Source organism: Macrobrachium rosenbergii, chromosome 3, assembly GCF_040412425.1.
Source record: "Macrobrachium rosenbergii isolate ZJJX-2024 chromosome 3, ASM4041242v1, whole genome shotgun sequence".
In the NCBI taxonomy this organism is placed as follows: Eukaryota; Metazoa; Arthropoda; class Malacostraca; order Decapoda; family Palaemonidae; genus Macrobrachium; species Macrobrachium rosenbergii.
Genome location: NC_089743.1, coordinates 62,935,637 through 62,963,634, shown reverse-complemented (window position 1 = coordinate 62,963,634; position 27,998 = coordinate 62,935,637). Strand labels below are relative to the sequence as shown.

General features: G+C 35.9%; 1 protein-coding gene across 5 annotated transcripts in view; it reads left to right on the top strand.

Moving 5' to 3' along the window:
* The window catches only part of LOC136856463 (RING finger protein 207-like), a 475,485-nt gene that overhangs the window by 360,205 nt on the left and 87,282 nt on the right, over positions 1-27,998 (top strand). For all 5 annotated transcript variants that reach the window (XM_067134358.1, XM_067134351.1, XM_067134345.1 and 2 more), the window contains 3 exons: positions 13,196-13,341; positions 25,350-25,456; positions 26,245-26,406. In XM_067134358.1, coding sequence (XP_066990459.1) covers positions 13,196-13,341; positions 25,350-25,456; positions 26,245-26,406 — 415 coding nt within the window. The remainder of the gene's footprint in view (positions 1-13,195; positions 13,342-25,349; positions 25,457-26,244; positions 26,407-27,998) is intronic.

The following is a 27,998-nucleotide window of genomic DNA, read 5'->3' as shown; positions in this document are numbered from 1 at the left end:
GTATCTTGCACCATAATGCTCTTTTTCTTGACTCCTTTGTATTTTGTACCATAATTTTCTTTTTCTTGACTCCTTTGTATTTTGCACCATAGTTTTACTTTTCTTGACCCCTTTGTATTTTGCAACATAAGTTTCTTTTCCTTGACGCCTTTGTATTTTGCACCATAGCTTTCCTTTTCTTGACTCCTTTGCATTTTGCACCATAGTTTTCCTTTCCTTGACCCCTTTGTATTTTGCACCAGAATTTTCTTTTTCTTGACTCCTTTGTATTTGGCACTATAATTTTCTTTTTCTTGACTCCTTTGTATTTTGCACCATAGTTTTCCTTTTCTTGACTCCTTTGTATTTTGTACCATAGTTTTCCTCTTCTTGACCCCTTTGTATTTTGCACATAATTTTCTTTTTCTTGACTCCTTTGTATTTTGTATCATAATTTTCTTTTTCTTGACTCCTTTGTATTTTGTATCATAATTTTCTTTTTCTTGACTCCTTTGTATTTTGCACCATAGCTTTCCTTTCTTGACTCCTTTGTATTTTGCACCATAATTTTCTTTTTCTTGACTCCTTTGTATTTTGCACCATAGTTTTCCTTTTCTTGACTCCTTTGTATTTTGCACCAGAATTTTCTTTTTCTTGACTCCTTTGTATTTTGCACCATAGTTTTCCTTTTCTTGACTCCTTTGTATTTTGCACTATGATTTTCCTTTTCTTGACTCCTTTGTATTTTGCACCAGAATTTTCTTTTTCTTGACTCCTTTGTATTTTGCACTATAATTTTCTTTTTCTTGACTCCTTTGTATTTTGCACCAAAGTTTTCCTTTTCTTGACTCCTTTGTATTTTGCACTATGATTTTCCTTTCTTGACTCCTTTGTATTTTGCACCATAGTTTTCCTTTTCTTGACTCCTTTGTATTTTGCACTATGATTTTCCTTTTCTTGACTCCTTTGTATTTTGCACCAGAATTTTCTTGAATTTTCTTTTTCTTGACTCCTTTGTAATTTGAACTATAATTTTCTTTTTCTTGACTCCTTTGTATTTTGCACCATAGCTTTCCTTTTCTTGACCCCTTTGTATTTTGCACCATAATTTTCTTTTTTTTTTTTTACTACTTTGTATCTCATGCCGTAGTTCCTTTCAAGTCTCCTATGTATTTCGTACCATTACTCTATTGACTCCGTTGCATCTAGCGCCATAATTTTATTTTCCTTGGCTTTTTTTTGTATTTTGCACCTTAATTTGCCTTTCCTGACTCGCACCAAAAATATCTGTTTTTGACTAATTTGTCTCGCACCGTAATTCTATTTTTAGAAATAATTTGTCTTGTACTATAATTTTATTTTTGTGGAACCCATTACATGTCGCACCATGATTGCCTTTTCCTGGCCATGTAAAGATGTCATGTGTATATGAATCTCCCAAAGCCTATTTGCGACGCAGGTACATGAAACAGTATTTTCTCATTTATTTATTATATTTTGTTTTCTTGTTAACACACCATTCCTTAATTTTTGGTACACCCCATATGACAAAATTTACGTAGATTTATTAGATTTCGTGTCTTTAGCCCCAGGTGAAATCTTCTATTAACCACTTCAGCTTAAGGGTATACTATTAGGATGAGAGGAAGTCCTTAATAAATCTAGGTAACGCAAGAACTCATTCTGGGTATTCTGTATAAAAGGGAGTTACAGAGCACGAGTCCTGAGAATGTGGTCGTTTTATATACTATGTTGTTATCATTGGTTCAACAGTTAAAGTATAAATTAAGTTGTAGACTGCTTTCTTCTTTTTCTCTGGCGTCGCCCCTTATTAATGAAAAGGGCTCATATATATATATATATATATATATATATATATATATATATATATATATATATATATATATATATATATGTGTGTGTGTGTGTGTGTGTGTGTGTGTATATAAATATATACTGTATATGTATGTATGTATGTATGTATCTCTTATTTTGTGTATATATATACATCTATCTGTCTGTCTATCTATCTATCTATCTATCTATCTATCTATCTATCTATCTATATATATATATATATATATATATATATATATATATATATATATATATATATATATATATATATATATATATATATATACATATATATATATAGAATATACACATATATACATAAGTACATACATATAAACCGTTAATACACTAATTTATCCATCATGTACGTACGTACGTATCCACGTGTTTTAATAGAATTATTGGATAGTACGCACCGACTGATCCCAGTGGTAATACAGTATCGGAGCCGTGCACGGAATGGATGATAGCGTGGAAATCGGAATGGCTCCCATGACTCAGGATTTATGTCGAGTTGAAAAATCCTCCCGAATAAACTAGTCCGTTGTGGCTTTTCGGTTTTATATAAAGTATTTGCAACCGTTGTGGACGGAAAGTACTTCAACGCAGCGACCAGTAAATTGAAGGGTAGAAATATATATATATATATATATATATATATATATATATATATATATATATATATATATATATATATATATATATGTGTGTGTGTGTGTGTGTGTGTGTGTGTGTGTGTATGTGTATATATATATGAATATATATGTGTGTGTGCGTGTTTACCTTTCGTTTACTGGTCACGGCGTTCAAGCACTTTCCGGCTACAACAGTTCCAGATACTTTATATAAATGTTCTGAAATGCCCCTCGTAAAAGAGAGAGAGAGAGTGGGTTAAAATGTTAATTTTTTTAACTGCCACATTGTTCTATGTATGATCTTTTAAATACATGCCTCTATCACTAAGTTTTGAACAAATAATTACCAGTTTTATTTCGTGCACAGCGCAGACTGATTAAGGTATTCAGAATTACTGTTTACTAATAACATGACTTCCTGTTTGCCTTTTTGTATTAAAACAAGAAATGCAATGGTGAAATGTAACCAAAATGCAATATCGTCATAAAGACAAATACAAGTAAGTAAATCCCTGAAAACTGCTTTATCTTGTACTGATAAAGTACGTTGGCATAGGCAGTGCCACCCTCTACCCTAATCATCTTCCTCTATGCCATACCCCTACCCCGCCCTTTACCCATCCCCCCCTCCCTTTTCCCTTCCCTTAGGGCAGACCATCATCGCTTTGCCGTGCCATCTGGCGTCCCCTATGTGGATCCATCAAAAGGGTTAAGATACGTGCGCCATCCTTTTGAAAGCGAAAGCGAGATGCCATTGATCGGAGGCATAAAATTTCGCACGCCCCTTCATTTCCCAGTTTTGCCTCGTCCCAAATAGACTCGTCGTTCGTCGTCGTGTGTGTGTGTTTGTGTGATGCTGCTTCTGCTGTTGGTGCTGCTGTGTCTGCTGCCTTTGTTTGTGCTGTTTTTTATTCGCCAGCCTTTTGCGAACTAATAGTACTGGATGGTAATGTGTGCTGTGTTGGTGTCTGGTTATTATTCAGTAAGTGGGAATTTGTGTTTTGACGATTATTATTATTATTATTATTATTATTATTATTATTATTATTATTGGTTTTTGGGGATGGGTCGGGGAAGGCGAGAATGGGAGGAGGTGTGGACGGGAGGGAGGTTGTATGTGTTGGGGCCTTTATGTGGAATGTTCGTTCGTACTTTGTGATATTTTTGACACATCTTGATTCTGAGCTCATGAGAACTGTTTGGACAATAAAACCCTACGAATACTTATGTCTGCTGTGTCCTTTTTTATCTACCCGATTCGTTGGTTTATGCTTAATTTCGCTGTGAAAAGAGAGTTGTAATTAGTTATAAATACTTCATAGCATAGATGAAAGAGCATTGATTTAACGGGACGAAAAGTGAAAGGTCTATGTACATCAGATTAAAATTTTATTCAATCTTTGTCATCGATTCGTAATTGTATTTGTGAAGAACGTTTGTTTATATATATATATATATATATATATATATATATATATATATATATATATATATATATATATATATATATATATATATATATATTATAATGCTCCAATTTCATTACGTTCTTGTGATTTTTTCCCATAGATATTTTTAACACAATTTCCATTAAATCTAAACTGAACTTCCATCATGCTAATAATCTAATAAAAAAAAATTTAATTACAAAATTAACGAAATGTATTTGGGTTCTGTGGTAATTTGACAGTGCATAGATAGCTAAAGGTAAAAGTGAACTGTAACTGATTTATAATGATTTATACTTTTTTTTTTCTTCATTACTCGCCGCAAGCCAGTGAGAAACAACTCAGGCTCTGTAGAAACGAGTGAAACGAGTTTCAAGTGGAGACGCATGTTGTAGTGGACGGGACCCGAGAGCCCGCTCGTCACGTGACTCTTGTCCGGGAGACCCACTTAGCGGGTCCTGCTCTTGTCAGGCGCTTAGGAATACATGACCCGAAGGGGGGATCCCGGTTCGTCTTCAACTTCTCTGCCGAAAAAAAAAAAAAACACGTCCGAGAGGAGGAAAAGCAGAGAGAGAGAGAGAGAGAGAGAAAGAGAGAGAGAATTTTTACCTCATTCACCCCTTCCCAGAAGTCCTCCTTCAAAATCTTTCATTCCATTCCTCCCCCACTCCTCTTTCTAGCTCGGGATATATACTTGTAAACGTAGTTGCGTTTATTTTAAATTTTTTTTAGTGATTAAATCTCTCTCTCTCTCTCTCTCTCTCTCTCTCTCTCTCTCTCTCTCTCTCTCTCTCTCTCTCTCTCTCTCACACACACTTTGTATATGAAAAAGTAACATATAGATCACAGTTGTTCATATCCCAATGCTTATAAAATATAGACATGTTCTTATCTGGATATGGTATCAAGAAAGTGGGATGTATTTTTAGATATCACTAATTGTACGCATGAAATTTTTATGCATTAAAATATCAAGCAACCAATAGCTCATTAGTATCGAGTTTACATTACCTTAGGAGTAACGTATCCAAAATAAATTATATATTGTAATTTTCCTGCCCATAGCAGCAGTCGAACGCATGCCGTTTTGGCTTGGAACTAGGACTTATTGCACTCGGCTTTCGGCAGGAAATCCTTGCCATCCCAGTTCTGACCCGGCTAAGTTCGGTTCCTGGTCAGAGTAGGAGAAATTATCATATAATTATGTACAGATAAGGCTCATCAGCAGTGCGTTGAACCTCCTTGCACCATTCACTTCTTGGTCTTCATGTAATCCCTCTCCCAATACATCTTTATCACAGACTATTTTCACCTCTCTTATTCCAAATGGCCAAACTATGTCAGAGGCGTGGTCTGTCTTCAGTTATAGTAACCTCTTTATACCTATCCTACATTTCTCGCCCTTTCAATTCTTTTCCTCACCCTCTCAATCCTTTGTGCCCCAAATATGCTCTACAAACAATTGACCTTAACAGCTTCCACCTTTTTTCTTCTGTTTGCCGTTAACATCCACACTTTCTTCCATAACGGAGAGTTGGCTCTGTAGTCCATACCTTCATTACAATTGGTCCTTCACAGGCACGACAGTGCTTCTCATAATCTCCAGAGCACATCCTGCTATCTCCCTTGTTTGACCTTCATACTGTGGCTCCCCTCCTTTGTCATCCTTGCCACCATCCATTACATTTATTCACAAATGCCTGTATTAATGAAGCACTTCCCCTCTTCCGCCGTTCACTTCACGTTCATTGCTCCATCCCCCGGGCTTCCATTTACCCTCAAACCTTGCTGTTGCTCACATTCACTTTCAGCTTTCTTCTCTTACAAACGTTTTCAAAACTCTTTCATTAGTTTCTCCAGTTTCTCTTCGCCATCTGTACCATATTAACTGCAAGCGTCAGCCATTTCACAGACTCGCTACACCAAACTAATCACTCTACTGTCTATCAAACTATCACACATACTGTTTTATATTTATATATATATATATATATATATATATATATATATATATATATATATATATATATATATACATACTTATGTGTATAATATGTGTACAGTATGTGTGCATGTGTATGTATATATTTAACACCTGAGGCTATGTTGCAATGTGTAAAGTATCATCCAGAAGAACTATAGTGTCGTGGCAGACTTGTGGCGCCAACCGAGTTCTGATCATTTTTACTGTAGTGGTGTATGGCGATGAATATCCTTGATCAAACATCCCATTTTGATTCATAAATTTACCAGTTGTGTATTCTGAAACGGGAAGGGAAGTTGGTACTGTAGAAACTCGGCAAACATATTTCATCGAATTTGGTAGTAGTGTCTTTTTATGTATATTTGTTATGTCCTCTAAGCCAGTTGTACTGGAGAATGAGTCTTTAAATTCCCGTACTCTGTAATATTTTATATTGCTATAACTCCATATATATTTATTTATTTCATGTACATTATTTGTCGGCATTGGTACATTCCCCCATATTTTTGAAAGTCCATTTGTTTAAGCAGAAATAAGCAAATCTGAAGAAAAAGTAACTTTTCAATATTTAGAGCTTGAAAGCATCATGCTAGTAACCTAGGTTTAAGGAAAACTTCAGTTCCAGTCTCCAAGACGATGTAATTTAAACAAGTCCGCCGGTTAATATATAAATCAGCCAACTTATGCTAACTCCTCCGGTGTTCTAAAATTATCGATGCAAACTTTAATTCTGTTAAATATTGATTGACGTTAACGTTTCTCGTCTTACAAGATTTTATTATAAACTCGGAGCTCTTAGCAGAACTAATGATGTAGAAATTTATTTGCAAAATCTTTCAGGCATACATTTCATATGGAAAGAACTTTCATACTAGTATAAAACTAATGACAAGCACTGACGAAAAAAATAAATCGCTTTATTTTGTGTTTTATCTTATGAAAATTAGGCTGTTAAGCCAAGCGCGCTGCGCAAGGGCCGTTTTATCCCATTCAGCGCTCAAGACAGTAAAAAGAGGGAGTTAGAGTGGTTGGACAGCAAGTTATGGGGATTTAGAGATTTTAGGAGAAGGCTTACAAGGATCTAAGGGTGGAACCAAGAGAAAGCCCCATAGTTGCACTAAGATGTAATTGTCAGAGAGGCTGGACAGTAAGGTTAAAGAAAGGAAGTGGAAATGTAGGTAAAGTAATAGGCTAAAATGTGGGCGCAGTCACGGTTCGAAGGGACGCTGCCAAACACCCTTTAGTGATGCCTACAGTGTACCGCGTGAGGTGCACTGACAAAACTGTTCCCTTACGTGGAGGTGTATTTCGGAGAGCTCTCCATTAGTTTAAGTAACACCAGACATGCATCCTTCTATCAGCCACACCACTCGCCCAAAGGTTAGTCGCATCAAGGAGGAAATCGAACGCGCCCATACATGTGAATAATCATTCCCCAGCACAACAAGAGAGCCAGCCGCCCGTCGGCACGGAGCATGCAGAAACCGGAAATAGGTGCGGCAGAATTATTTAATTACGTATTAAGGCGCGCAGCGGCTGGAATGCATGTTACATCGGATTGTAGATGTCATGGGAGTCGGGTGATTATATTTGAAGTGGCCGGCGATGCATTGCAGCGCTGCAACAGGAAATTATAATCCAAGTTTTATTTGCACGCAGCGGATTCAGGGTCAGTTATTCATTGACCTGTCATTTTTTTCCGACATTCCGCCGAGCCGGCTTCAATGGTAAAGTTGGCTGTTTTGTATTTCATCTTTACGCGCTGATAAACACTAACAATAGCGCTGTTTCGTTGCTTCATTCCGATGGCGTTTGCGTTTGTTTCGCTGTTTTTTTTAAAGAGTTTCTGTTCTTACAGTAAACATGTTCATACTTTTAGATTAATCGAGTGGTCATTTCATACATATTCATAATGAGGTATCCCGCTATTACAAAAATATATTACAGGCTTCGTCAGTTTGAGGTTATGATACCGTATAGTACTCGTAAGAAATGCCGGAGCATACGATGAGCATCAGCGAAGTCCAGCTTACTTCCATATGGGAGAACCAGATCGATGGATTCTGGTTCCCCGTTGATGATTGGTCGGTTCCGTTATCCTCCCCCCCCCCCACAAAAAAATAGGAGTGTATTAATAACGTTCTGTTGGAGAGTTTTTTTTTTTTCGAGCTAATGAGAAGGGAAGGGACGGTGCAGCCTTATTTGGATCTCAAACTAACGCTACTTGGACGGAGCTGAGGCTGTAATTATAAACTCTTTTTAAACTTCGTTATACGAAAGTGATGATTTTGAAATCTAAAAGAGCCTTTTGTCGTGTTCTTATCCACCCCTGACGCTTGTGTACGCTTACAAAAAGAATTTAGTGTTGTGAATTTTTTTTTATTTTTTCTCTTCTCCTCTGTACGTCATAAATAAGTCCCCTTAGGATTGTAATGCCGTCAGTGCACCTCACCTCACATAGTGCACTGTAGGCATTTCTTAAGGGTCTTTGTAGCGTCCCTTTGGCCCTTAGCCGCAACCTCTTTCATTCTCTTTACTGCACCTCCGTTCATATTCTCTTTATTACCTCCTACTATCCCCCCCCCTCTCCTTATAGATGTTTCATAGTGCAACTGCCAGGTTTTCCTCCTGTTACACCTTTTAAACCTCTCAATTTCAAAACTCTAAATTCCCCTTTCAGCGCTGAATGACCTCATAGGTCCCAGCGCTTGGCCTTTGGCTTAAATTCTATATTCTACTTTATTCTATTCATAAATAACTCGTTTGACACTCGCCTTTCGAGCTTAGTCCGTTGGAGAATTTGGTCCCGAGTTTGGTATCACAATAATGACCGTAAGGTCTGAAGCTTCGTCATTTTCAGATGCTGTTAGACGGGAGATGACAAAACTGTTAGTATGGTCTGTCAGTAACCTGCCACCCCCACCTCCGCCTTATTTTTAAAAATTTCTTCTTAATTTTTTTTTCATTTATTTATTCATTTTGCTGTTATTGCTGTTGGAATGGAGAATTAATTTTTGAAAGGCGAGGCATTCTGTCATAAAAGCTTTTTGGTTCTCATGTTATATCTGAATGGAAGGGGTTATTTTTAGAGCTCTATTTGCTTCAAGAAGTAGCTTTTGTTGCATTTTTTTTTATTGCTATTGTTGCCAATTTTTTGTGAGGAGATGTTAAAAGTCGTTTGATTAAAGAAAAATAAAGAAGCTCGACATTTAAGATATATAATTAATCGCGGTGTATCCCCACTACTTAAATCCGTGTCCATTGCTGATTTCTTACCATCGTAGCAGCTATATCAAGCTGTTTTATGTCTTGTGTAGCCTTATTTCTTTCTTTTTTTCTGTCTCTGGAGTCTCATCGAGAAGGATTTAAATGAAGATGGCGTTCATAGATTGGCAATAACGGAGGAAGAATGATAAAGGGAGCGTGATGGGTTTCTTTCTTCATCTCCCCTCATGCTCTCTCTGTCATTCCGCGATGAGGTATTTATTATACATCCAATTTCCCTTTTGGCTGAAGGATTCCACCGAAATCCAGGGGAATCCGAGCTAAGGTTTATGGTGTAAAAGTCTCTCTCTCTCTCTCTCTCTCTCTCTCTCTCTCTCTCTCTCTCTCTCTCTCTCTCTCTCTCTCTCTCTCTAGTCCTGTACACTGGCTTACTTGCCATTTGTATTTATTACACGAATCAGAATTTTAGTAACCTAGGCCGAGAAGAATCCACATACAGCTGTAACAATGAAAAAACTCCTTTTCCTATGTGCCACTAATCCCCTACCCTGACCCCCCCAACTTCCAGCCAATCAGCAAGGCAAAATACAGAGCCAGTCAGAATAAGAGATACAACCCCGCAGCTAGCCTCTCGTGATTAACGAAGTTCTTTTTAGAAGCGCTCTCCATCTGATTTTGAGTGTAGGAAACCATAGGTTCCAATTATGATCGTAATAGATTTTCGTACGTGCCACTAAGACAGCAGAATGGGGGACTTAATTGGTGATCAGATGAAGGGACGATGAGTATGTTCGGTTAAATGGAAGATATCCTATGCGGATACGGACACAAAGGACGACGAACGAGAAAGGCTTTTCCAAGGAAGGCTTTTCTTCTTCTTCTTCTTCTTCTTCTTCTGACATTGAGTGGTTCAAGATGAACTTCTTAAAACTGTAACCCTACCAATGATAATTCTGTGCATTGAGGCTGTGTTTATTACAAACATCATTAAATGCGATTTTCAGTTTTCCGTATTTATACGGCTTTTCTTTTCTTTTTTTTTTTTTTTTTTTGCTGTTTCAAGATGATATAAGAGGACAAAGCAATAATTGTTTCTTGGCGTCTTCAGTTTAGGAAAGAAGTTTGTCCAAATTAGCCTCTTCTATAAAATGTTTGCTTAAAAGGCACTTAAATTTGCATATATACCGATGGTATCAATTTGAGTTATAGGTCTGTTGTCCTCCTGTCCTTTACTCATCTATTAATCTTCTGTAACGTACTCGTTTGAAAGGTATTCTATGAGTCTTTTCCAAACTATCCACATTTTTTCTCAAATGGGCCCAGACAAGAAACGAGGAAATTTAAGTGAACTATTATATTTTTTAGCCAATATACATCGGTTCTGGTAATTTGAGACCTGACGTCATGACTAATTTGTACTGAGAAGCAGTACTAGGACCTCTGAAAAGTCAAACATTAAGAATTCTCCCATTTAGTGGGTGCATTTTCCTCAGTTCATACTCATGGTTTAAATAACAATGTGATTGGGTGGCACCGTAAATTTATCACCCAATGGAGCCAGAAATTTTTACCCTAGGTGGACCTCATTCGACATTTTATGAACTTGATTTTTATGTTGGCTGATGGCAACGCTGCAGGGTTGGCCGTGCATGCTGAAAATCGTCATCATTCCGGTGCTCTGTCATAACGCCAGCAGCTACCTGTGAATATTCACACGAGGAAGTGATGTACAAAATGAGATATATTTTCACCGAAAACTGTGGTATGAAAAAGACATCATCGTTGTTTCTTAATACTTGTGCGAACCAGGTACAAGTCGAATTTTATTATTTCCCCTTTTGCTAAACTTTTCATTCAGTTTTTACTATTTTGTGTGATCTTTGCGTTTCTTGCTTGTTTATGCCCTTCTGGACGATAGCTTCCAACTGTGTTGCTCATTTACATTTAACTCAAGCATTTGGCTTCTATGTAAGTTCACACGTCCATCACAACTTACTTTGTAACATATGCCTTTTAGACCCCCTTTTTTTATTCAGCAGATCTTCGGAATAAATGATAGCTCAGAACAGCAATTCAACTATTAAATAGGTCACGGCAGTTTCTAGGTTTTTAACTATAAAATGAAAGAACATATCAACGCTGCAGAATTGACTCTGTTAAGAAGATATTCTTTTGAGTTGACAGCAGTGCGTTTTATATAGTAACTGCGTAAGAAGTTAAACCCACATTTTCCTACTTCACTCTTATGCCAATTATAAATTTAGCGCATTTTCCCTCTAATTTTGTGTGTGTATTTTGTTAATCCTAAATGATTGAATTAAAATTTTCCTCGCTATAACCACAAAATGGTGAGTGATCGGTACCAAATGCCTACTGAAGACCAGCTTTTATAACACTCGAAGAGAAACACCTCTCAGTCAAAAATCTTTTGAATAGAATCAAGAATATTCTCGTCATTACCTCGGCCCGGTTTTGATGAAGGAAAGTAGTAAAGTATTTGTGTGTGTGTGTGTGTGTGTGTTAGTGTTGGTACCTCATGTGTTACTTCTTTCACGTGACAGTAGTTGCAAAACTTTTCAGGACAGGAAAGGAAGATGTTACAGTGTTACAATTGTGTATGTGAGGGGGAGAGAGAGAGAGATAATGGTTGAATTACAGCTATTGCAGAACACGATCTGCCTTTGTGCCAGCAATAGACTCTTGCTCCTTGATATGAACTTAAGCCATTACTTCTCCTTCATGAACATCACATCGCGTTCATTTAGAACATGGAAACTAAAGGTTATTGTCGTAACCTATCTTTCCCCAAGAAAAATTATGAATGTTGGCGATTGTGCATGTTTCTATTCATGTTTTCGAGAGTTTGTGTTATGAAAATAGACAAATAACTTAAGTACCTTGAATTATTAAGAAAAACGGTTAAAAATAGACGGATGCGCAATAAACTCATAATTTGCAAAATTGATGTCCAGAGAATTTACTTACAAACGAGAGCAACTCTTCATCAGTGAAGTGGATTACGATCAAGCAGTCAGTAATGGACACTTTGGTGCGATTTACTGTTTTCATCAAAAAATCCCGTTGCCTGAGAAGAAGGTGAAGTAGCAAGAGCTCATTAAATCAGCCGAGGAACATTTACGAGAAGAGCTGATAATTTTATGATAGTTTCAAATCGCCTGATGAGCTCTTAATCAGCTTAAGGAGGAATGCATGAAGGATGCCTTTTTCCACAGAATTACTTCGTCTGTGCATGAATTAATATGATATTGTAAATTTCATTAATGTGAGATTTAATCGGATGGATTTGTGTACTCAAAAGCTGTGTAAAACCTTCATACAACCTCATCCACAATATTCATTAGGGTAACCCTCTGTTGCTATGTGTTTGTATGTATGATGTACTGTTGATTTTATAATGTATTGGTAATTAACATATTGGCGCCTCATCTTAAATGTCTATGTGTGCGTGTATTTATACTTATATTTACATTTATATTTATACATACATATATATGTGTGTGTTGTGTGTGTGTGTTTCATATATGCATATTATATATATTACTGTATATATATATATATATATATATATATATATATATATATATATATATATATATATATATATATATTTATATAATATGTATATATATATATATATATATATATATATATATATATTTATATAATATGTCATACGTATATGTATAAATATATACAGATATATATATATATATATATATATATATGTATGTATGTATATATATATATATATTATATATACATATATGCATAAATGTATATAAGGCTTGTCACACATGCAAATGTATTCAAAGGATAGTTGAATGTGAAGGAATTCAGCTAATCAGTTTTAAGATTTCTCTACACTGATATTAACATCATAATTTCAGTTTCTTCTCTTTCAGAAACTTACTTAGGATGATAAAAATGAGGGCACTATTTCAGTGGTAGATTTTCTTAGGGCAAAACAGACCTCCCATAGGAGCTGAAACACGTCCACTAAGAATCCCCAAATCCTAAGACTTTCGTCTCCCTTTTCTCCCCTGCAGGAAAGTAACGGGACTCAAGGATGGCCAGTTTCCGCCGAGAGACAACCTCATGGTGTTTCTGGTGGAGTCCTCTTGCGAGGAGAGACCCCAGTGTGCCAACTGTGATAAAACGAATCAGTCCGCCATGTTCTTCTGTAACACTTGTGGTAAGTTTAAAAGGAATAAGACTTTATTAGCTTTTATTCAATGTTTATATTATTGATTAACCTTAAGCATTCACCTTTTATTCTATCATTCATGTGTCATCACTGTTGACGCGTTTGCAATCTTAATTTTTCTATCTATTTTTTTATCTTTGTTTAGGATATCCTATCCGTCTCTCAGTTCGCGAGAGAGAGGTTTTCCCAATCGTGTGTCCGACCTCAAACTTTTTTTTACTCTGCTTTTGTTTGTGTTGTTTTCCGCAAACCGAGAGTTCTCTCTTCTTGTTTGCCTTCCAACGCCCTGCAGCATTTGTGATTTAATCTCTCTTCTTCTTTTTTTTTTTTACCCGCCGTGAGGTTATTTTACTCGTCGAGGGTCAAACAACATATTGATTCGTTTTTCTCACTGCTGTTCGGCGTCTTGTTTCCGTCTGATTTAGAATATCACTTATCGGGAGGTTTTTTCCCTTTCCATCCCTCTAATGAATCGCTGTTTCTCCTTCCAGATTGTGACACCCATCTCACATACTATTTATTCCTCTCCCATATACTGGTTTATCCATAGGAGTGGTGGAAGAGAGGGGGTTCTTTAGTCTTTATCCGCGGACGTTTGTTCCTCCCCTCATAACGATGTTGTCAACTGTGGCACGGGTGACGCAAGTAAACACGCGCCTCTGTTTTGCTAGTGATCGATGGAATGTTTGCGAGATGGGGAAGGACCTGTGGAGGGTTAAGTGCCCAAATTTGTTTGTGAAATGGATTAAGCTCTCTCTCTCTCTCTCTCTCTCTCTCTCTCTCTCTCTCTCTCTCTCTCTCTCTCTCTCTCTCTCTAATCATGAAATTGTCCATCGCCTCTAGGATTTTGTTGTGACAGGCGGTAATACCTTTGTTAGTTAACCGATTATATTTTTCTTTTATCACCAAAATTGCAATTTCGAAGATATGACCCCATAATGATAAGACTTTTTTTTTTAATAATGTCTACCTTTCATTAAGCTACTGAACACTCATCGAGAAACCAGATTAAAGTATCAGGTCTTTGCAGTAAAATTTATTTCCCATAAAAGTAAGGCTTAAAAGACACTCTACTTCTATTGGAGGGTTATAACTTTTCATCTATTACAATTCAAAGTTAGTGTTGACATTCTTTAGAGTCACATTCTGGCTTGGAAGTTAATAATTGAGAAACAATATCTAATTCACATGATGTTGAACAATACCATCGAAGAACCAGAGCGTTCGTAGCTATGAATTTTGTAAGTTTGGCTTCTCAGGCGGGATGCTACCGAAATTGTGCCTTCAACTTCCATTCTCGTTAACATTTAAATTCACGCATAGAGTTGTATAACTCCTTTCGCTCTTTCCTGGGCACGTGGACACCCTAAAACTTAAGAAAACTCGTATCTTATACCTCTTGACAAGAATGACAAACACATTACCCACCGTGTGGGGGAAGGTAAGTCACCTTAATGGTTCCTGGCATTTGTTCTCTTTACTTCTGTTCTGGAGCCAAAAATACCGCACGGTTTTCGTAAGTGTTGCATGACCACAATATTAGAGTGTTAAGAAAATGCGTTCAGACCTAATTGTCCTTTGTCCCGCAGAGAACGAGAGAAAGAAAGAAGGAAAGAAAGAAAGAAAGAAAGGAAAAAAGAAGAAGTAATTTATTTCCCACTTTGGGAAACTTCGTCAGGCTCCGCTGACGGCACGAGGAAAAGAAATAAAATGAAGCCGCACGCCCGATTGTTAGCGAAATGGGGGCGAGAGAGAGAGAGAGAGAGAGAGAGAGAGAGAGAGAGAGAGAGAGAGAGAGAGAGAGAAATATTCAGATTGTTTAGAACTTGAATTGCCAAGTCAAACAGCACAAGTAGTTTTGGAATTTAAAGCAGGTTCTGTTCGTCTCCGGGCCTCCAGCCACATTCAATCGCTTTCAGTGCGCAGGGTTCATCCTAATATTCTCTCTCTCTCTCTCTCTCTCTCTCTCTCTCTCTCTCTCTCGCACACACACACAAAAGATATATATATATATATATATATATATATATATATATATATATATATATATATATATAGAGATATAGAGAGAGAGAGAGAGAGAGAGAGAGAGAGAGAGAGAGAGAGAGAGAGAGAGAAGGGGGTAGCAGGATGTACAGGAACGTAAAGAATATAGCGATTGTATTCTAGATAGCTGAAAGGTGTAGAGCTAGGGAAGTAGTGCTTGTAATGTCAAAAAGACTCTTTGGATGGCCGAAAAAACACAAGTGTGTGAGTTCACGGATTTATTGGTAAGACAAAGAGGCAGTGGAAGGAGTTGTAATAGTCAGCCGATGTAGAACCATGTGAGTAAAAGAGAATACTTTTTGAGTCTGAACCTATGCCTGGCCGGGCTTAGAGAGCGTAAAAGGGTAGTCGTGCTAAGTGACTGAAATACAAAGGAAGGTGGCAGAGAAAGAGATGGCATTGTTAAAAGGTATACAGCCTCTGGAGTAAATGAGATTAGAGAGGGTCTTGCAGAAATGTATTTGGAAAGTGGTTAGACTGTTGGAACTATGTGGTTTTCAAAGCAGAACATAAGTATACTTGGGAAAGGGAAAATGACGTGGACAACATTTTCTAGGTTATTTGTTGGTACAGAATAGATGGAAGAGCAGGATAAAGGATATGATGGGTAGTAGATGTTATCTGATCATTATATTATTTGGCTGAAGCAAAAATGAGGATTGATATAAGTTGGAGAGGAAGGGGTGAAAATGTGGTTGTGAATGAAATTAAAACTAGTTAGGTTGATAAGAAAGAAGTGAGAAGAACATATGAAGAGAAAATTGGAGATCTGCGGCCTACGATTAGACTCAGAGGTGGGATTGGGAGAAAAGAATCTTAGTGAAAGGATAAAAAGATTATTTGAGATGCACTGTTACGACAGAGAATATCATGTACGAGTGTACAGCAGGATGATTAGGGTAGCCAAGATTATGAGAGAGGAAAAAATAGGAAAATAATTAAATAGAGGGAAGAAAGTGAGAAACAACTTTTTATCTGATAGAAAATTATTTCACCAGAAAGTAGATGCAGGTTATCCAATGAAGAATTGGATAACAGTTGAACAGATACAATGAAAGCAGTTGCCAGTCGATGGAGTGAGTATTTCGAAAAATGTTTGAATGTGGAAGACAAAATATAGAGATAAAGGATGCAAAAATAGAAGGTGTTAAAGCAGTTTGGACAATGTTAGTGGGAATGTTTATTTGAAACATAAGGAGTGCAATTAAACCCTTTTGTATTCCTGAGCCATGGACTTAGCATTATTTTATTTCATTTTCTTTTAACGTAATTTATCATGGTATAACACTGGTGTAACTTTGAAGCTGAATAGTTGAAGTTAACGAACATTGTTCTACTGGTGATGCCATTTTAAACATCGGCATTTCAACAACTGGGAAAGCAGTGATGTATTTTTACATCATTAGAATGCTGAAGGGTTTAAGGTTGATGGCATTACATGTTGCAGTGCAATGGTGATAGTGCGATTGTGCGGCTGACCCGGGTTTGTATTGTATATATGGATGAATGAAAGGCTCCAAAGGAATGTTGAGAGGAATAATTGTTTCACTACAGACAGGAAAAAGTGGGAGAGGCGATTGTTTGAATTACAGGGGCATAATATTACTTAGTATAACCGGGAAGATGAATTATTGCATTTTCAGTGAGAAAGACAGATGACAGACTGATAAGGGAGAGGTCTGGTTTCGGACAAGGGATAGGATGTGCGAGTCAGGCGTTTTCCGTGAAACAGTAATGTGAGAAGTTTCAAAGTAAAGGGAAAAAGCTGTATGTGGCCTGCAAGCACATAGAAGAAGCTTATGACAGAATGAATAGAGGCAGTGTCGAAGGTGTTTACGATGTATGGTTTAGAAAATGAGCTAGTGATTGTTTAAAATATTTCGTGATACAAGCAAAGTCTATGCTAGAAATATATATATATATATATATATATATATATATATATATATATATATATATATATATATATATATATATATATATATATATATTATATATATATATATATATATATATATATATATATATATATATATATATATATATATATATATATTATTGTATTTTATTGATCTATGTCGGTTTTCAGCCTGATGATGAGGTTTATACCTCGAAAAGCTTGTACAATAAAAGAATATATATATATATATATATATATATATATATATATATATATATATATATATATATATTATATATATATATATATATATATATATATATATATATATATATATATATATATATAATAATAGAGTGAATGGTTTGCTGTGAATGTGTATCTGAAACAAGAGGGTGATATGTCTCTCTGACTGTTCAATGCCTTTATGGATATCAGAGAAAAGAAATTAGATATAAGCACTGAGCTTTGCAATAAGAAAGCGAGTCGTAAATCGATTATGGAATGCGTGATGTTTGCTAAAAAAATAAGGTGCTGATGGAGGGTAGTGAAAAGAAATTGCAGAAACTAGAAAAGTTTGAAAGTATTTGCAAGATAGGTAACGGAATCTATACACTTGATTAGAAAGAGACATGGAATGTCCATGGAGTGCAAGTGAAGGATGTATGAAGGGACTGTTTGGCCATCTCTCATGTATGAAAATGAAGTGTGGATGTTAAAGTAAATAAAAAAAGTAAAAGTTTAAGGTATTTTAATTAATTCTTTGTATAGCACTTGTGGCATAAGAAGAAATAATGGGATGGGAAGTATGGAGATACATAAAACTAGTGAAAGCTAATAAAAACTGGAACTTATGGATGAGTGTTTTGAGACGGATTGGTCACGTGGAAAGAAAGGAGGGCGATAGATGGATAAAACGAGTAATGAAAATTAACGGTACAGGAGGAGATTAAAATGCCCAAAATATTGCTGTGCACATGGGTGTAAAAGAGGTATAGGAAAGGAAGGGATTCAGTATCAAGGGCATGCAAGATTTCATGCAAGTTAGAGCTGAATGTTCATGCAAGTTAGAGCTGAATGTTGAGGGGGTGCAGGAGGGTTTGATTCAGTGCTGATGAGCCTTCCACATAGGCACATTAGCAGCTAATGTTATTGAAGTTCGGCATAGGGGTTTCATCCAAGATTTGACAGTCAAAATATGAATGTGATAGTGACCTTTGTGTTGTTTTGCTGCAGGTCTCCCACCTGGTAAGGGTAATTGGTTAATATTTAAAAAATTATAACAGACACCTTGTTTATATATTATACATATACCTCTTTTATCTTAGAGGGAATAGCTCAGGAGGTGTTTGCCATGTGGTCTACAGCAAGTCCTTTGGGATGAAGTTGCTACTTTATCTCCTTCACCATGGTTGTGACACCACAAGGTGTATTCGGGAATTAAACCTCTATCTACTTGCCAGTGAGGAAATTGTTCTGAACACTGATGTACCCATTATCTACTGTATATATAAATTATAATATATATATATATATATATATATATATATATATATATATATATATATATATATATATATATATATATATATATATATACGTATTTAGAAAATTCGTCCCTCCAGTCCGTTGGGTAGGAAATCAAATTTCATGGCGGCTGGGGGAGACCCCACTAGCGGGGGACAGATGTAGGCTCCTAATCCCAATATCATACGATATTGGGGGACAGATAGCTGTTAGGGAAGAAGGACCAGTCAGGATAGTAATTGAGCTGCTAGGCTGACCCTTAGTTAGTCTTAACTATAAGACCTATTTCCCTTCGACCTTTGTACTGGCTGTTATTGCTCTTCCAGATAAAACCGCTGTCCTATGCCCTTCCCTAGAAATCGAATGGGATGCCTCAGTGACCTCTCCCGCCTTCACTCAGATCCAGACCTCTGTAGCACAAGGTCGCTGAATTTTAGCAGCACTAAGCTGGTGCTGTTCTGCCCTCCTACCACTGGTCATGTGTCAGGACTTCTGCAGCCTGAAAAGCTCTTCCTTGGGAAAGTCGGTAGAGTTGTGGCCTTGCACTCGCTAGGCCCGAGTTCGACTCTCCGGCCGGCCAATGAAGAGTTAGAGGAATTTATTTCTGGAGATAGAAATTCATTTCTCGCTATAATGTGGTTCGGATTCCACAGTAAGCTGTAGGTCCCGTTGCTAAGTAACCAATTGGTTCTTAGTCACGTTAAATAAGTCTAATCCTTCGGGCCAGCCCTAGGAGAGCTGTTATTCAGCTCAGTGGTCTGGTAAAACTAAGATAAACTTAATTTTTCTGCAGCCTGAATTCATCTTTTGCAAGCGAGCTCCATTCACGAATGCAATAAGGTACATCTTAAAGTTGCAAGTAATGCCAGTGTTCTTTTCCTTGATCTAAATTTCTCTCCATGTTCAGTATTCCCAGCTTTTCATTCTCCCAAACAAAGTCCTTTTGTTTCCCACAGCCTAGCATACAAATTTGCCCTCATGACTTGTTTTAAGTTTAAATTAAGTTTGTTCTATGATAATAATTAGAGCATCCCCACCATAGTGTTACCATGTGCTAATTAAATCTAATTAATAATTCCCTCCATCATGAATAATTAATTTCATGTGAGAGAAAATCCATTTGTACCTGAATGCTGACCTGGAATTCTTTTCCAGTATCCTGTTATCTGGCTCTTCGAAGTTTCTGCCCCTGCCTTTGCGAAACAATTGCCTTAGAAGACTCATTTCAATCTTGCCACGTGCAAGAATCTTCTGCAAAAGCTGTCCACAAGGACCACGTGTTAGGCCTCTCAGCGTTATCGTTGTGCTAATGTAAAATAATTTATCAGCCAGTCATAAGCAGTTCGTAAAATTTGTGTTAACCTTTTATTTATTGGCTATCTGTAATTACACCTTATATTGCACATTGCATGTGCTTGATGGCTGGACTGTCAGCCTATCCATATTAATTTCTAGTTGCAAAATTTGTAAATAAATTACTTTAATCTAACCGACTGGTATGAAAGACAACCTTCCCATTTCCTTTGAATAGATGTAATTTCAAGGTAAGTCATACTGTTAATTACATTTATTGCTATGTTCTGAACTCTAGGCATTGGCCCCTAAGTCAAATTACATTCAAAATTCAATTCAACTCTTCCAACCGGACTCAGAACGTAACAATATATATACATATATTTATATATTATGCATATGTATAATATAAATAAGTACGTTTATATACATGTATATGTATATTATATAATATATATATATATATATATATATATATATATATATATATATATATATATATGAGGAGACTACATTTGAGAAGACGTTAGAGACAACAGAAATGACGAAAGGTGAACACAAGGTGGAACATTTAGAAAAGACTAATTAAAAAATCTACCCCAACTACGAATTATGCTGAGAAGATTGTACATTATTTATATATATATATTATATATATATATTATATATATATATATATATATATATATATATATATATATATATATATATATATATATATATATATATATGACACATAAAGGTTTTAGAAACAAACTTTAAAACTTTATGAATGAAAAAAAATATGCAGCAGTGTATTTCTCTTTCCGGAACATCCCAAACTTAGCTTGAATTATGAGACGAAAGTTTAAAAAGATCGCTTATCTCCGTCGTTTAATAAAACACCAGTTTCCGACCGTCATCTTGTTTTGGAAAATGTCCTGGCAAATGCCTTTTCTGCAATGGATTTGCCTCAGTCTTTGTGTTGGGTTTGTGTATTCTTGATGAACTGTCATTACTCTTTCACCTTAATCATCGTCCTTCAGTGAAGACTTTAAGTAAATGAGCCAAAGACGTGACTCATTTGTATATATTTACATTTTCTTTATTGACAGTTGAATGTTTGAGAAACATCTGTACACTTATCCATCTACCCTTATTATAGTGTTTATTTGCTCTGTTATAAATAAGACATTCTCACAATCCTCCTTTGCTGAAGTTTAAATTTCCAGTCAATGAAAAATAATAATTTAATGACTCACCTAGGTTTTTAGGTTTTCTGGTGTAAAAACAATTTTTGTTTTTGAACGTGGAACCGCCATGATTTTGACCCCGGTTTGCGTATGTTAAGATACAGATGTGGAATTAAACCATCTTCTCTTTCTTTTACATATCTTTGTAGTCATATTTCTTTCTACTCAGATGTTATCCATGGGAATTTTGATATTTAGAATCAGAGCTTTTGATGTTTTAATGTGCACCCATGCATACAGACACGAGTGCACACATACACACACACACACATATATATGTATATATATATATATATATATATATATATATATATATATATATATATATATATATATATATATATATATATATACATAAATGCATATATATGTATCTAAGCATATATGCTGTATACACATGAATTTAATGTACGTTTATGTAAAAGGTCTCCTTTTTATTTTACATTAATTTTTCAAGACAAGATATATATATATATATATATATATATATATATATATATATATATATATATATATATATATATATATATATATATATATATATGCACCCCTAAATGCTCGTCATCCTGTCGTACCTGAGTTTATTGCGAACTCCTAAGCGTCGCAGCATCGTAAATTTTTGGAGTTAGTTGACTATCGGTACTAGTGTCACCTCGAATTAACTCATTCCCATCCTTCTTGTTCTCTCTCTCTCTCTCTCTCTCTCTCTCTCTCTCTCTCTCTCTCTCTCTCTCTCTCTCTCGGTGTTCAGAACGATCCAACAAAGATGGGTTCCGTTGTAGCTTGTGGAAATAGATCCAAGAGCGGCCCGTGCCATTCTGGTGCATTGCAGTGCAGTCATAACAGCGGGCGCATTAATCCCTCCAGGACAACCGACCAACTACCCTTGAGAGGCTTTGGAACAAGAGGCGCCCCTCTAATTCGCTTTATTTCGCTTTTTTTAATTATGTCTTGATCGACAAGTGTCCTGTTTTTTTCACATTGATTGGTTTCGAACTTCTCCAGATTTCTCTCTCACGACTTCGTCTTCGATACTGGTAATGCGACGAAATGGGAAAGATACTGGGTATTATTACTATCATTTTATTGATATTATTATTATGATTATTGTTATTATTAGTTTTCTTTCCTCTCTCTCTGTCATCAGTGTTGCATGAAAACTTATCATTTTGGTCACCGGAGGGTACCAGTGCCGTCAGTGCACCTCACACTGTGCACTGTAAACTTTACTTGAGGTTCTTTGCAGCATCCCTTCAGTCACTAGCTGCAACCTCTTTCATTCCATTTACTCTACCTCCTTTCGTATTCTCTTTCTTCCATTTTACTTTCCACCGTCTTCTTGCAGTCGTTTCAACATTATTTTCAGCACTGAATGACCTCATAGGTCCCAGCGCTTGGCCTTTGGCTTAAATTATATATTCCAATCTTTATTATTTTGATAAAATTGACGAGGCATAACCTTTAGTTGGTATTCGTTACGACTTGAAGATTCTTTGGCAAAGAAAAAGTTAAAACTTCTTGTGTATCTACCAGAGGTCAATATCTGAAGGGATCCACCCACTGAAAGGTTCCAGCAGTTTCCAAGTTAAGGAGTTCAACCATTTTTTAACTTGAAAGAGGGGCAATTTGGGACCTTGTGGCTATTATTGATATTCTTGATACCTTGTTCTAGTTAACAGCAGGATTTGGTAAAAAAAAAAATATATATATATATATATATATATATATATATATATATATATATATATATATATATATATATATATATATATATAGGAATGGATTTTTACCTTAATCTTACCATAAGGTGGACCTCGTTACTGGCAGCAAATAATCAGATTTGGGGAGAGATAGGAAGATCACTTTTGCAGAGAAGGGACTTCTTGGCTTGTGGGTTCCAGGGCTTAGAAACCGTAGATTTTCTGAACCAAATTTAATAATGATATCTGTAAAGAAAGCCTAACTTGAGGTTATGCCTGCCCTTAACATATAAAATTTCATTCAGATCCTACAGCAAACCGTTTTTGGTCGATAATAATATGCGCTATTCAGGGGATTGACACTGGCGGAGGTATGAGCTGTCTGGGTCTTTTTTCTGTTGACCCCTCCGTAGGATGTTACATTTTTATGATTTTTCACCATAAAAAACCTGCTAAAACTCATCATTATTTATCACCTGTAGGGAACCACTAAATATAGGTTTGGTCAGATTTGATTAAAATCGGTTCTCCCATTCTTTAGATTTGGCATCTTTGATTATCCTTTACAGTTATAATTGTTATGATTGCTTAAATCGTGCAAATTAACGAATAATCTTGTGATTTGCTTTGTTTCTCTGTCAGTTAACAACATTACATTAAAGCTAACAAACAGAAAGTTATGGAAACTTAAGAAACATTCAGACGATAATTTTTTGTGATTACTGATAAATATTTATCAATTTTTTACAATAAAAACCAAGTTAAATCTTTGGTAATATTCAATAAAATATCACCTTCTGCAGACTGTGATTACATCGATACACTCATCCGATCTCGAGAAATTTCGTTTGCTATTTCAGCTAAATTCTCCGGTATTGTTAAAGTCATTTAGTTCCCTAATTACCAACTAAAAAAAACAGGTGTCTGTAGATGCTTTCAGCCTTTTGATGAACGTGACAGTTTTGTATAGTTGAGGTCCTATTTAATGAGGCCTAGCTCGAAGTAATTCTTTGTATAGTACGCTAGTTTATATATATATATATATATATATATATATATATATATATATATATATATATATATATATATATATTACATATATATATATATATATATATATATATATATATTTTTAGTATGTATATATATAAATATATATATGTATGTATGTATGTGTGTATGTATGTATGTATGTATGTGTACTTTCCCAGAGTTGTCAGCCCGGTGATTGAATCACCGAGCTGAAAACTGAACATATTTTAACAGATTTCAACGCGAATTAAAAGTACGTGTTGTATAATGTGCCTACGTTTCATTAAAACGGTACAACGTGCGCCTTAATGACTGGAGGAAAGGAATAAAAAAAAGTGACAATCAAGCTCGTGGAGAAAAATGATCGTGGTGGATGTTGGCTCTCTCTGCTGACCTTTGGTAAAAACTCAGAACTATTAATTAATGCTTTGTTAGAATGGAGTGGTGTGGTTTCTTTCAGTGCTTTTTCGGGTCGTGTTTATATAGGGAAAGTTTCATGTATAATTATGGCCAACTGGACACGAATATTTCTGTTCGTAGTATCGGTGGGCGCTTTGTTATGAAAAGGGCCTTATGCCTTTGAGCAGTGTTTTTTATATTGTTACGGCCTGTGTTATATACATCATCGCCCTGTGGTTTTATTAAAAGCAGTGTATTCCTACATTATATTCCTGCATTATACTAGGAAATCATATACCTCTTGCCAGCGCCTAAATCTACAAGGAATGGTAATTATATTCATTCACTGTAGTGTTAGTTTAAGTCAAAATACTATTTAATATTGAACGCACTATACTATGGGAATAGCTTCACTTACACCCGAGGGGAATTGTAATTGGTAAGTGCATGTGCACGGTCGGTATTTGTCAGTGTATTTAAACCGTAAACCCAGGTTCGACTCCTTGCCTGACCAGATGTACTTATCAGTAATAATTACCCCTGGGCGTCAGTTATTCCCTAGGGTACAGTGAATTTCTTATTATACGATATACGTGGCTTCATATTATTTTTTAAATATTAAAAAGTCACGCGTGTCAAGTGACAAAATTATATTATATATATACATACATATATATATATATATATATATATATAGGTATATATATATATATATATATATATATATATATATATATATATATATATATATATATATATATATATATATATATATATATATATATATGTATATATATATTGTGTGTGTGTGTGTTGTTTATCTGTTTGTTTCCCGCTAGCAGTAACTCACCTGTGATATATCCTCAGGTCAAGCTCTGTGTGGACATTGCAGAGAGGAGACACATCGAGCAAGAATGTTTTCCCTTCACGATATCATCCACATGTCCAAAAGAGGGAGGGAAGCCAATAGAAAGGTAAATCATTTAATTGGTCTTTCTCTGTCGCTATAGCAATACAGTACTTACTCTTCTTAATCTGTTTTAATATAGAAAATTAGTATTCGCTGAAAGTTAAGGAAAGAGATTCATTCATTAACCTGGTTCATTTTGTTATTGACAAGTTGTTGATGCTGATAGAAATTAAGCTGACCTTGACCTGGCTTGGGCTCTTGCTCCCATGAGCACCCTGTCAAATTTTGACAAGATAATTACTAGGCCTGGACTCAAGGATCCTGTTTGCCTTCGTCTTATGAGGTTCAGTCGAAGACGTTAGACATTCACTGAAAGTCAAATTCTCAAAATTAGACAAGGATTAGTAATAATTTTGGGAAATATTTTTACATGAATATAATATTGTCAATATACACCTCAGTAAGTCTTTTATCGTTGGCTCTGGTCAAGAATGAAAATTTTGAGTAATTGAATACAAATCAGTTTAGTTAGTATACTCTACTGCCTCATACTAGATGAAATTAACAACGAGCAGGAATGACATAATCTTTTTTTTTTTTTTTTAATAAATTCGTTGTCTGTGTAGATATGCTCTCTCTCTCTCTCTCTCTCTCTCTCTCTCTCTCTCTCTCTCTCTCTCTCTCTCTCTCTCTCTCTCTCTCTTTTACTGGAGATTTCGACAGCAATTAACAACACCCATAATCCTGTGCCCATTCACCCCTACCCCTTGTTCCTTCCATATCCTTCCTCCCTCACCCGCATCCTTCCTTCCTTCCTTCCTTCCTTCCTTCTTTTCTCTTCTCCTTCCACAGTGCGCCGTTCACGGAGAACCACAAATAATGTTTTCAACGACCAAGAGAACAATGCTGTGTATCAACTGCTTCCGGGAGTCGTCGCTCGACGCGAGACTCTATTGCGTCGACTTAGACACGGCCTATTCCCAAGGGTGCAAGAAACTGGACAGGGCTGTTATGGTAAGAATCAATTCTCACGTGTTTTGAGTGTGTGTTTTTGCGTGTGTGTTTGTGTGTGTCTGTGTTCTGTCTCACAGCGCGGTACTTTCTCATTCTCTCTCTATAGATATCTCTCTCCAGCTTCATTCACAGATCTCCTCCTCCTTCGTTTGTGTGAGCTTGTGTATCGCACAAGAGTATTTGCATGTTCACGCACATACATTTTCATCATATGGTCCACATACAAATAATTTTTTCAAGCACACAAGCACAGACTTTGTAGCGTTGTTATTTCATTTTACTGTTTGAATGCAGTATTTCAAGTTTGTTTGGTTTTGAATTTGGAGTAGATTACTTCTTTATCCGTTTTTTAAGTGTTCAGGGCTTTTACGTGTTTTCCAAAAGCAGGTAAATTGTGTCATTTGTAAGGTCCGGGTGACAAAACGTAAGTCAAAATATTTTGTACTTTCAAGTATGCTGTGATATTAACGTGAAATAGATAAGGACTGAACTCTTGGCAAATTTAGTGACATTTTCTCCGAGTTCAGCTTTTGTTATTTATCACCCACCGATAGGTAGACGGTTTTCTTAGGTGTACTCTGATGTTACCAGTCTTCAGAGCAGTTGTAATTTTTTAAATATATCCTGCGAGGTCGTAATTGCTCCGTTTGAGCAAAAGATTAAAGAAATACTCCAAGATTTTTTAGCTGGATTACCCACAAAACATTGCAATGGTGAATTGTGAAAGCATAGATTGTGTAGCATCGCTCTTTTTTTTATCTATTTTTCCAAAAACTTACGCTCTACGCGAAAACCTCAGTCTTTCAAAAGAACTATCAAAGTTTCCGTTCTCCCCACAAGAGATATACTGGTAATTTCAAGACTGGCCATACAATATCTGCCAAATAAATTGATACGTATGTCTAGGCGTAAATGAAACCCAATCTGGAATGGGCAAGCCTTAATGAGTGGAATTTGTCTGATTCCATTGAAGGAAAAGACAAATGAAATGTAAAGGCATTAAATAGCGATAGTTTGATTAGTCCCCTCATGTTGCGCATTTCTACAAAAAGAACTTACAAAGATACTTTTTTATTCAAAGTCTACGAACAACAGCTACAGTCAATAAACATGCTTCATTTTAGTTGGAAAGTCGTGTAAACAGAAAATCTGGGTTTATTGACACAACAGGAAATTAAGGACCCAAGGGTTTCTATAAGAATACATAAAATTCAATAGAGATATATCGTGTCTTTTACGAAAAAAATCTTTCTTAATACGTAATGTTACGTCTTGTGTTTTTTCGTAAATATATGTCGCATTTATGCATGTACACCAAGAGCCTATAGGACTACTGTGGGGTAATTTCAGGTAAAAATAATAGATTGTATTTCATGAAGCCATTTTGAAGCACAGTGACCTCTGTGATAAGTAGAATGAATTGTGTTGTCATATTGTGTGATTTTAAGGTCATTTCCTTTCATTTGCCCGTAGCATTATTTGACTAGTTCTCTATGCTGGTTCGATGTGGCCAGCAAGCATTCACTGAAGAATTACCAGAGCATTTGTATTGGCAGGTAATAGTTCCAATTAGAACTAAGGGATTAGGGTTG